The sequence below is a fragment of the Cetorhinus maximus genome, chromosome 26, assembly GCF_964194155.1.
Source record: "Cetorhinus maximus chromosome 26, sCetMax3.hap1.1, whole genome shotgun sequence".
NCBI classification, from domain to species: domain Eukaryota; kingdom Metazoa; phylum Chordata; class Chondrichthyes; order Lamniformes; family Cetorhinidae; genus Cetorhinus; species Cetorhinus maximus.
Genome location: NC_135904.1, coordinates 14,068,122 through 14,080,542, shown reverse-complemented (window position 1 = coordinate 14,080,542; position 12,421 = coordinate 14,068,122). Strand labels below are relative to the sequence as shown.

Genomic DNA, 12,421 nt, shown 5'->3' with positions numbered 1-12,421 from the left:
GAATTCAGTGAAGTAATGCTGAGTGTGACTTATCACTTCAATTGGTTTTGATTAAAATATATTTCTGGAATCCCTAATTTATGCCCCGTGCTCCTGGGTATTACGTACCTTCTTTAGGTTTCCTTCACTCTGCTGGCCATTTTCAGACAGAGTCATGGCAGGGACAGCAGATGAGCTGATCCCACGGTGGTCACTCAAACAACAGAGTGGCCCCTAACAGCAGTATGAAGTCGATTTGCCCTCAAAGGAAATGCCTTCCAGTGATATAGGGAGATTTTGAAAACACAAAATTGTTTTAATTCATTGCTGGGGTGGGGCCAGGGAACAGGACTCTGTCCTGTCACACTATGGCGCAGTGCTTTAATCCAGGAGAACGTAGAATCACAGAATTGTTACAGTGCAGAAGGAGCCATTTGGCCCATCATTTCTGCACCAGCTTCCCAAATGAGCATTATGACTCAGTGCTATTCTCCTGCCTTTTCCGCGTAACCATACACTTTGTTTCTATTTAAATAATCATCTAATGCCGTCTCGAATGCCTCAATTGAACGTGCCTCCACGACACTTCAAGCCAGTTCATTCCAAGCCCGAACTACTCACTGTGTGAAAATGATTTTTCTCACATCGCATTTGCTTCTTTTGCAAGTCACCTTAAATCTGTGCCCTCTTGTTCTCGGTCCTTTCACCCCCCTCATGATTTTGAACATCTCTATCAAATCTCCTCCTAGCCTTCTCCTCTCCAAGGAGAACAGTCCCAATTTCTTCAATCTATCTTGGTAACTGAAGTTTCTCATCGCTGGAGCCATTTTTGTAAACCTCTTCTGGCACCGAAGAGCTCATGAATTTGGATCAAAAACAGAAAATGCTTGAAAAACTCAGCAGGTCTAGCAACATCTGTGGAGAGAGAAACAGAGTTAACGTTTCGAGTCCATATGGCCCTTCTTCAGAGCTCTTATTTCTCTCTCCACAGATGCTGCTAGGCCTGCTGAGTTTTTCAGGCATTTTCTGTTTTTGTTTCAGATTTTCAGCATCTGTGATATTTTGCTTTTATCATGAATTTAGATGAGAGATGGAAGTTATAGCACTGCATTATGCACAATCCTGAGATGATCAATAAAATGAATTTCAAGAAACATTAAGCAGCAAAGAACATCAATTCACACGAACATACAAAATAGGAGAAGTAGGCCATTCAGCCCCTTGAGCCTGCTCCACCATTCATTAAGGTCATGGCTGATCGGCTTGTGTTTTGAATTTCACATTCCCATCTACCCCCAATAATCTTTGATTCCCTTGCCTAACAAGAATCTGTCTACCTCTGCCTCAAAAATATTCAATGACCCTGCCTTTGAGGCAGAGAGTTCCAAAGTTGCACAACCCTCAGAAAAGATTTCTCATCTCTGTCCTAAAAAGGCAACCACTAATTTTAAAACAGTGCCCCACCCCCGCCAAGTTCTGGACTCACCCACAAGAAGAAACATCGTTTCCACATCCACCTTGTCAATACCATTCGGGATCTTATATACTTCAATCAAGTCACCCCTCACTCTTCTAAACTCCAGTGGAAACAACCCAGTCTGTCCAACCTTTCCTCATAAGACAACCCGCTCGTTCCATGTATTAATCTAGTAAACGTCCTTTGAACCACCTCCAATGCATTTACATTATTCCTTAAATAAGGAGACCAAAACTGCACACAATATTCGAGATGTGGTCTCACCAATGCCCTGTATAACTGAAGCATAACACCCTTACTTTTATGCTCAATCCCTCTTGTAATAAAGGATAGTATTCCATTAGCTTTCTTAATTACTTGCTGTACCTGCATACTAACTTTTTGTGACTTATGCACTAGAGCACATAGATCCCTCTGCAGCTCAGAATTCTGCAGCCATTCTCCAGTTAAGTAATACTCTGCTTTTTTATTCTTCCTGCCAAAGTGAACAACTTCACATTTTTCCACATTACACTCCATCTGCCAGGTTTTTGCCCATTCATTCAACCTGTCTATATCCATCTACAACCTCCTTATGTCCTCTTCACAACATACTTTCTGACCTATCTTTGTCACCTGCAAATTTACCTATTATGCCTTCAGTCCCCTCACCTAAGTCATTTATTTAAATTGTAAAAAAGTTGCGGCCACAGCAGAGACCCCTGAGGGACTCCACTCGTCACATCCTGCCAATCAGAAAAAGATCCATTTATGCATACTCTGTTTTCCCAGGATGAAGAACTGTAGCCATGAAGATAGATTGAAGAGGTTGGGGTTGTTTTCCTTGGAGAAAAGAAGGCTGAGAGGAGACTTGATTGAGCTATTCAAGATCCTGAGGGATATGGACAGGGTAAATAGTGAGAAACTGCTACCACTCAAGAGAACATCAAGAACTAGAGGGCACAGATTCAAAATAATTAGCAAAAGGAGTAAATGTGATGAAGAAAAACTTTTCATCCAGAGGGTGGCTGGAGTCTGGAACAAACATCTTGAAAGGGTGGTGGAGGCAGTGTCGATCAAAAGGGAATTGGATTGCTACCTGAAAAGAATGTGCAAGGTTATGGGGATAAGGCAGGGGAGTGGGGCTAGGTGGAATGCCCTTTCAGAGAGTCAGTGCAGACTTGATGGGCCAAATGGCCTCCTCCTGTACTGTAAAGATACTGTGATACTGTTTTCTGTCAAGCTAGCCAATCTTCTACCCATGCTAATACGTTGCTCCCTACACCATGAGCTTTTATTTACTGCAATAACGTTTGATGTGGCACCTCGTCAAATCCATTCTGGAAATCCACGTACAGCATGTCTACAGCCTCCCCTTTATCCACAATGCACGTTACTCCTTCAAAGAAAGCCAGTAAATTGACATTTAAATTTCCCTTTCACAAAACCATGCTAACTCTTCCCGATTACCTTGAGTTTCTCCAAGTGCCCAGCTATTACCTTCTTAATGATCAATTCTAACACCTTTTTCATAACAGACGTCAAGCTAACTGGCTTATCATTTCCTGTTTTCTGCCTTTCTCCCTTCTTGAATAGAGGGGTTATATTTGCTACTTTTCAGTCTGATGGAAAGTTTCCAGGATCTAGGGAATTTTGGAAAATTAACACCAACACATCTACGACCTCATTAGCCTCCTCTTTTAAAACCCTAGGATGAAGTTCATCAGGACCCAGAGACTTGTCGACCCACAGCTCCATCAGTTTGCTCAGTACTGCTTTCCTAGTGATTGTAATTTCACTTTGAGTTAGTACTCAGTACAGTTTGCAGTTGTGATAACTCCCTAAATTCCAATTGTTTTCAGTAACTGTGGTTGCATGTGTTTGAAGTTAAGAAAAATACATACTGGATGGAATACCAAGAAATGTAATTTTATTGCTCATGATATGAAATTCTACCTAGCTTTGTTGCAATTATTCCTTTTAATCTGTTAACTTCATGAAACACTTTCATTATTTACAAACAATTTAGAGTCATAGAGGTCTACAGCACAAAAAAAGGCCCTTCGGCCCATCGAGTCTGCGCCGGTCAAACAAGTACCTAACTATTCTAATCCCAATTTGTTGCATGAAATGCAAGCATAGCTTTCAGTTGTGTTTAAAATGGTGTCTAACCTCTTTCAATATAGCCCAGAGCCAAGGCATTTTAGCTAATCATTTCAAATTGTAATCCAACAGTTGAAAACATTCTATATAATATGTCAACATCAAGAATAGGATGCTTAGTTCTCAGCTTGTTACTGAAAGCCATAAGATCTAGCTGAGACAAGCCTGGTTATTTTTCAACAAAGTACTTTACATCAAACAAGGGAAAATGGAGAAGGAATAACACTGCTGTCTGGTTATAAATGCACCGTATGCTGCTGGATTACATAAGGAACTGATGCTGGGGATGAGTCACACAGATGTAATTCAATCAAGGAGTCTTTTCACATAACAAGAAGACAGAGGAGTTTTATTCTTACATCTTTTTTGGAACTTGTTTGCTTCATACTTAGATTTACTTATTCGTCAGAAGAAGATCTGCGTCTCTTTTTGTTCTGCAGATATCTGGCATTTTGCTTATTTAATCAGCAGAATAGGTTAAAATTGTGAGGAGAAATTTTCATGGCATAGGGAGTGACGCACTTATCCTAGAGAGCTGTAAAGCCATCTGTTTGGGAGATGTATATCCCACAAGAGATGCAACATCCTTCATATGCCTGTTCCATTTTTGCACAAGAGGGGCGACAACTGAATATTGGATCTTCCATTACCAACACTGCTACTCTAACGTAATACAGTGGATATACTCAGTGTACATAAGTTTACATCAGTATTCAGGATTGTCACACTGGCATATGAGCAACCAATAGATAGGAATAATTTACAGAACTAATAATCAAAAGAGCAGGAGTTCAAATCCCACCATGGCAATTTGAGAATTTGAATTCAGTTTTTAAAAAGGCTGGTATTAGTTAAAAGAACTACTGGCATGTTGCATATACCCAACTGGCTCACTAAAGCTCGCTAGAGAAGGAAACCTGCTGTCTTTACACTGTCTGGTTTATATGTGACTCCAATCCCCATGCGTTCTTGCTGACTTAGAAATGGTGAGTGGCACAAGCAAATAGTGAGCGCCCTAATCAAATGACGCAATTGACTTCAAATGAAGTTTAAAAGAGTTAAATCTATGCTCGTCTACACTTACCTCAATGGCAGTGGCGATGATACAGGTTGGCAAAGCATCAGGTAATCATGCGGTGATTGCTGTAACAAAAATGACAAGACTGACATTCAGCAGATTCTAACTAATACAAATTCTGGTCCCAGTAGAAGCTGCATTAAGAAAAGCACCTCTCTCCACTACACAATCACAGTATGTTACAGTGCAGAAGACAGACATTCAGCCCATCGTGTCTATACCAGCTCTCTGAAAGAGCAATTCACTTGCCATTCCCCTCATAACCCTGAGCACTCTTCGTTTTTAGATAACTGCCTAATTCCCTTTTGAATGCTTCAATTGAACTCGCCTCCCCCCCCCACACACACACACACACAGGCAATGCATTTCTGACGTTAACCACTTGCTGCATGAAAAAGCTTTCCCTCGTGTCATTTTTGCTTCATTTACCAATTACTTTAAATCTGCATCCTCTTGTTCTCGCTCTTTTCATGAGTGGGAACAGTTTCTCCTTATCTCCTCTGCTCAAGTTCCGAAGCGTGGGGCTCAAGCCACTCTCCTTAACCAATACCGCCATCCAACTCCTTTTTCTTCCTTTCCTATCTTTCCTGAATACCTTGTATTCAGGAATATTTAACACCCAGTCCTGCCCTTCTTTGAGGCAGGTCTCTGTTATAACCACAACATCGTATTTCCACATGGCAATCTGCACCTGTAACTCACCAACCTTATTTAGCAGACTCGTGCATTCACATTAACATTGATTTAGACTTTATTACTTTCTCCCTTACTCTGACCCCACCTATTAACTTACTATTCCTATTCTAGTACAATCTTAAACTGTGGGGTGACATGCTACCACGAAGCTCTCACCCTCACGGACGTGCCAGAGAGACGCCAGCTGCTGCTCAAGATCTGAAACCTGGAGCTCAAGCTGCTACAGCTGACAACACTTCCTGTATAAATGGTTATCCAGGGCATGGGAAGCGTCCTAGAAAACCACAGAGCACAGGATGTACATTCTAGAGGTTGGAGCAGCCTCGCCATTTCTTAGCTTATTTATTAGTTAATCTTGCTATTGCTAATAAATCCTATTGCTATTAATAAACCTTACTACTATTAATAAACTTTACCACTATTAATAAACCATACCAATACTGCTAAATCCTACTAATGCTTAACACACCAGAAGTAATAAACCATACTAATCTTGAACTGCTGCAGTCCATGTGTTGGAGGGACATCCACAGTGCTGTTAAGGAGTCCAGGATTTTGACCCAGTAACAGTGAAGGGACAGCGATATAGTCCCAAGTCAGGAATGTGTGTGACTTGGGAGGGGAACTTGCTGGTGGTCCCATGCATCTACTGCCCTTGATCTTCTAGGTGGTAGAGATTGCAGGTTTGGAAGGTGCTGTCGAAGAAGCCTTGGAGTGTTGCTGCAGTGCATCTTGTAGATGGTTCACACTGCTACCACGGTGCGTCAGTGGAGGAGGGAGTGAATGTTAGGTAGATGGGGTGCCAATCAAATGGGCTACTTTGTCCTGGATGGTGTTGAGCTTTGTAAGTGTTGTTGGCACTCATCCAGGCAAGTGGAGAGTATTCATCAAACCCCTGACTTGTGCTTTGTAGATTGTGGATGGGCTTTGGGGAGCCAGGTGGTGAGTTACTTGTCATAGAATTCCCAATATCTGACCTGCTCTTGTAGCCACATTATTTATATGGCTGGTCCAGTTCAGTTTCTGGTCAATGGTAACTCCCAGGATAGTGATAGTGGGGGAATTCAGTGATGGTAATGCCATTGAATGTCATGGGGCGATGGTTGGATTCTCTCTTGTTGGAGGTGGTCATTGCCTGGCACTTGCATGGCACAAATGTTACTTGCCACTCGCCCAGGTCTTGCTGCATTTGGGCATGGGCTGCTTCAGTACCTGATGAGTCGCAAATGGTGCTGAACATTGTGCAATCATCAGCGAACATCCCCGCTTCTGACTTTCTCATGGAAGGAAAGTCATTGATGAAGCACTGAAGATGGTTTGGCCTAGGACACTACTCTGAAGAACTCCTGCAGTGATGTCCTGGAGCTGACATGATTGACCTCCAACAACCACAGTCATCTTCCTTTGTGCTAGGTATGACTCCAACCAGCGGAGAGTTTTCCCCCCGATTCCTATTGACTCCAGTTTTGCTAGGGCTCCTTGATGCCACACTCGGTCAAATGCTGCCTTGATGTCAAGGGCAGTCACTCTCACCTCACCTCGGGAGTTCAGCTCTTTTGTCCACGTTTGAACCAAGACTTTAATGAGCTCAGGAGCTGAATGACCCTGGTTGAACCCAAACTGAGCATCAGTGAGCAGGTTATTGCTAACTAAGTGCTGCTTGATAGCACTGTTGATGACCCCTTCCATCAGTTTACTGATGATTGAGAGTAGACTGATGGTGAGGTAATTAGTCAGGTTGAATTTGTCCTGTTTTTTGTATACAGGACATACCAGGGCAACTTTGTACATTGCTGGTGTCACGAAAGTATAATAATTCTCATAATATTATTGTGATTTATTGTAAAATTAGGTTAATAGTAGGGTTTGGATAGTTTGTGTGTGTGTGTGTGTGTGTGTGTGTGAGAGTGTGTGTATGTGGTAGATTTAATTGAATTGGAGACAACTGGTCTGGAGGCTTTGATTCATCAAAAGAAGCTAGGTTTGAAATCCTAAATACGTAAGCATGGCTGAAGTTTTAAGAATGTGAGGTGAAGAGAATTTGCATTTTTAGAAAGATCAGGGTAGTTTGAATTTCAAAGAGATGGTGGGATGTTACACCTAGCCAGAAAAACGAGACCAAGCAGTGTGTTTATTTTTCCCAAAGGTTCCTGATAATATTAGCATCATCAAAAGATTTATATTATGAGAAAGGTAAAGTTCCAAAGACATATGGAAACAATGGATTTACAATAAAAGGGAGAAACATGCATAAAGGATTGAGGCCATGTGTCAGGGAAGGCATTGTGAGATCTACCAGAAGTGTGAAAAGCCTCCGGTATTTGTGCTTTAAGCTGCTGTCTACAGAAGCCGAAGCTGGGAAAAGCCACTTTGAATTCTACTGTCCAGGGTATTGTGTTAACTTGCTGGCATCTGTTTAAATTTTTTTTCATTTTATTTTTACCGTTGCCTTAACTGGGGTGTAGTTGGTAGCCAGATACGTTAGGGGTTTTAGGAGTTAGTATAGTAGTAATTTGTACACCTAGGTATGTGCTTGAAATCCTTTCTTTTGTTAATAAGTGTTCAATTTAGTTTTCTAAAAATCTCTAATGCCTTGGTATACTTATTACTACTGAATTCAGGACATGCATCTCGAAATAAATGCAAACTGCAAAACCATTGTGGTAGAGAGATCGAGTTTCCCTCATGGATTCGATCCGCTTGGCACACATCATCTGCTGCATCATAACACAGTGTTGTAGTTGTACTGGAATAGCTTGGCTAGGGGCGCAAGTTTTGGAGCACCAGTCTTCAGTACTACTGCCAGGATATTATCAGGACCCATAGCCTTTGCAGTATCCAGTGCCTTCAGCCGTTTTTTGATATCATGTGGAGTGAATCGAATTGGCTGAAGGCTGGCATCTGTGATGCTGGGGACCTCCAGAGGAGGTCAAGATGGGTCATCCACTCGGGACTTCTGGCTGAAGATTGTTGCAAATGCTTCAGCTTTGTCTTTTGCACTGCCAAGGTGCACTGACAAGGTTCCCCATCATTGAGGATGAGGATATTTGTAGAGCCTCCTCCTCCTCCAATGAATTTAACTGTCCACCACCATTCACAACTGGATGTGGCAGGACTGCAGAGCTTAGATCTGATCTGCTAGTTGTGGAATCGCTTAGCTCTGTCTAACGCTTGCTGCTTATGATGTTTGGCACTCGCGTAGTCCTGTGTTGTAGCTTCAGCAGGTTGACACCTCATTTTTAGGTATGCCTGGTGCTGCTCCTGGCATGCCCTCCTGGCACACTTCATTTAACCAGGGTTGATCCCCCGGTTTGATAGTAATGGTAGAGTGGGGGATATGCCGGGCCATGATGTTACAGATTGTGGTTGAGTATAATTCTGCTGCTGCTGATGGCCCACAGTGCATCATGGTTGCCCAGTCTTGTGTTTCTAGACCTATCTGAAACCTATCCCATTTAGCACGGTGGCAGTGCCGCACAACACAATGGATGGTATTCTCAATATGAAGACAGGACTTTGTCTCCACATTGACTGCGCTGTGGTCACTCCTACTGATACTAACGTGGACAGATGCATCTGCGACAGGCAGGTTGGTGAGCGTGAGGTCAAGTATGTTTTTCCCTCGTTGGTTCCCTCACCACTGCGGCAGACCAAATCCAGCAGCTATGTCCTTTAGAACTTGACCAGCTCAGTCTGTACTGGTGCGACCGAGCCACTCTTGGTGATGGACATTGAAGTCCCCTACCCAGAGTACATTCTGCATCCTTGCCACCTTCAGTGCTTCCTCCAAGAGGTGTTCACCTTGGAGGAATACTGATTCATTAGCTGAGGGGGAGAGGGGTGTGGTGGTATGTGGTGATCAGCAGGAGGTGTCTTTGCCCATGTTTGACCTGATGTCATGAGGCTTTTGGAGTCCAGACTCGATGTTGAGGACTCCCAGGGCAACTCCCCACCGACTGTACACCACTGTGCTGCCACCTCTGCTGGGTCTACCCGGTTTGTGGGGCAGGACATGCCCAGGGATGGTGATGGTGACGGCTGGGTCACTGTCTGTCAGGCTATTGCTTGACTAGTCAGTGGGACAACTCTCCCAATTTTGGCACAAGTCCCCAGATGGTACTAAGGGGGACTTTGCAAGGTGGACAGGGCTGGGTGTACCTTTGGTCAATTCTGAGTGGTCCATTGCTTTTAGACTTCGTAGCAGTTTGATCCAACTGAGTGGCTTACTCTGCTATTTCGGAGGGCATTTAAGGGTTAACCACATTGTTGTTGGTCTGGAGTCACATGTAGGCCAGGCCAGGTAAGGGCAGCAGATTTCCTTCCTAAAGGACATTAGTGAATCAAGTTTTTAGGATAATCAACAATGGTTTAAATTTCAAATTTATTAATTGAATTTAAATTTTACCAGCTGTCATGGTGGGATCTGAACCTGTGTCCCCAGAGCATTAGCCCAGGCTTCTAGGTTACTGGTCCAATAGTGACATCACCACTACGCCACTGCCTCCCCAGTTGTTTAGAACCAGATCCTGAGCAGCAATACTCACCAGCCAATCAACTTTACTGTGGTGTCATACCTCAATTTTTGTTTCCGAATGCAGGCTCTGACTGTGCACAGCAGAGGAACTGGCTAAACCCTCTGTTACAGCCCTCCTCCTCCCCCCCCCCCCCCCCCCCCCCCGCCTCACTGAACTCTCATATCTGTTACAGCCCCCTCCACTTGCTCAACTCTTGCCATTTTTCAGCCCCTCCTATAACATCCATCTCTTTTATTTCAAGGTTTTTTTTCTCTCCAACTGCTTTCTCTCAAACTTATATCTTTTACCGTTCATTTCTTTTGCTTATGTTGATTTTTTTTCACATAATTTTTTTTCTATGGGATTAGCGTTTCATGGGTTTTACCATTTCACTTAATAGTGGATCCCCACAATGCTGCTATCATGTTGCAAACATTCAGGATTAAATTTATCAAATGGCAACATCTCCTGCTGTAATCCAAACAACAGAGGACATCCCATAGCTTTAAACTAAATAGCAATCATGCAAATAAGACACCCACCTGCACAAGAATCCTTGGTCTTTGAGGAGAAGGAAATGGGACATTATGCATGAAATGACAGATGTGTCTGCAAAATAGAAGTTATAAAGAGCATGTTGAAAATATGGAGAAAACATCAGTACTCACCATGGTCTTTTAGCAACAACAAATCTATCCAGCTGAGTTACTAAATTATTTTGTGATTTTTTAAAAATCAGTCTCTCCAACAAACATTGCTGGCTGCAATAAACTCAACAACAAAGATTTCTTAAATCTTTAGGAAAAGGACAACATCTTCAGGTATTTGCCAATGCATTAAATCAAATTAAAGACTAAATAAAGAAACTTTTCATCGCGTTCTATCCAAAGCTGTTTTCTCACACACCTATAGACAGTTGACAATGAAGTGAGGAGAAAACCCTTAGCACAGCTCACATTCTGTCACAGCTGAGGAGGTTATAGGGAGGGAGATTGAGGAATAAAGTGACTGTAAAAATAAACAAAGGCACTCCAATTGTGATAGTCTGCATCAAAAAAACTTTATCAAAAACTCCCTGCCCTTCCTGGCGTAGTATGTGAGGCAGGTCTCCACTCAGTTCACAGTTCCAGCATATAACTGCTGAGATGTGCTCCATCTTATTGCACCTTTGGTTTGTGAGTAGAAACTTCCAGAAACTGCACATAATCAAACACAGACTTGACACTGGGATTATATTTCAACACACTGCCAGCAGGGGTAGGAAAATATTAACAAACGGAAGATATATTAATTATTTAGGAAATTATGTACAATGCGTTACACAATTATTTTGAGGCAATTTCAACACATTCACCAATGTGAACTATTTTTTAAACCACATCATGAATCATCCGGCCTTTCCTTCACTATGAAAATGGAAGGACAGAGCAGCAAACAATGCAGGGTTCCAGGTTTGGCTGCTCCCACCAATACCCCACTTCTACCCGCACCTTTCCCCCCCCCCTCCATTAATGCTGAGTGATTTGCTGGCCAGCAATAATAGTCCAGAATTTGGAATGACCCTGCATCATGAGGGGAGTATGCCATCTCTGTTTTAAAAAAAAATTCTTGCCTATTTAATCTGTCCCCATTTCCTCTGAAGGCATTGATCTTCACTGACTTAGAGATTCCATCAGCACCCTTTCGTGCTTTGCCCAGTTGGCCTTTATTCTCATTTGACTGCAAAATTTGACAGCGACTATAGCAGGATATTTGGCATGGAGGCACTACCTTCAGCCTGCTCCTCATTTGACATTACTAATATGCACTTGCAGCAGGACCTGCTAAATAGCGATCGGAGTGGGTGCTCTGACCAATTTTTCCCTCTTCAGTCTGGCCAGCCATTACTATGGCCCAACTAAAGGAAGTTAACAATCAGGAATCAAACCTGGGACCATGCAATGCCTACTGTCGGTTCTAGCAGAGTCAGGGAGAATTCATCTTTTACAGGAAGCTTACTTCTCAATAGGTAGTGCATGAGGTCCAGAGATCGAATAGCGGTATAAAAACGTGAGAAATTTTCGAAAAGCTTCGAAGAACGGCCAGTGTGATAGAAGGCAGATGCATTTACTGGTGTGAACTGTTTTCGAGAGGATGGGTTTTCGGTCAGCAGCACTGACCAGCCCTAATTGCGATCGCTGCTTGTCCGTTAGGCTTTCTTGAGAAAGAGGTTCATAGAACTGAATAGCTGCACCGTAAACCTAGGAACAAATAGCAAGGGCAGTTTAACCATTACATTGCAGAGCAACACTAAGTGCCAATTACCAATTTGGTATACTGTTGTGATGAAAGCAGAAACAATTCCATTAAAACAATTACAAGTATAAATGTGTAATTACTTTGGGTGGGTCCAAAACTGCATCAATAATTTATACATTAGGACTCGGGTAAAAAAAACTTCTGCCTTACTTTTAATTTTTCTCTGGCACTTACTATACAATGATTATGAAAGGTGTTGAGTTGCAACTATCAGACAGTCAGATTTGTCTCCTGGAC

At 42.6% G+C, this 12,421-nt stretch overlaps 1 protein-coding gene across 5 annotated transcripts in view; it reads right to left on the bottom strand.

Annotated features, from left to right (window-relative positions):
* Window positions 1–12,421, bottom strand: part of dennd4a (DENN/MADD domain containing 4A) — a 155,838-nt gene that overhangs the window by 80,257 nt on the left and 63,160 nt on the right. For all 5 annotated transcript variants that reach the window (XM_078530153.1, XM_078530156.1, XM_078530157.1 and 2 more), the window contains 3 exons: window positions 11,885–12,126; window positions 10,429–10,495; window positions 4,683–4,741 (listed from right to left, as the gene is read on the bottom strand). In XM_078530153.1, coding sequence (XP_078386279.1) covers window positions 4,683–4,741; window positions 10,429–10,495; window positions 11,885–12,126 — 368 coding nt within the window. The remainder of the gene's footprint in view (window positions 1–4,682; window positions 4,742–10,428; window positions 10,496–11,884; window positions 12,127–12,421) is intronic.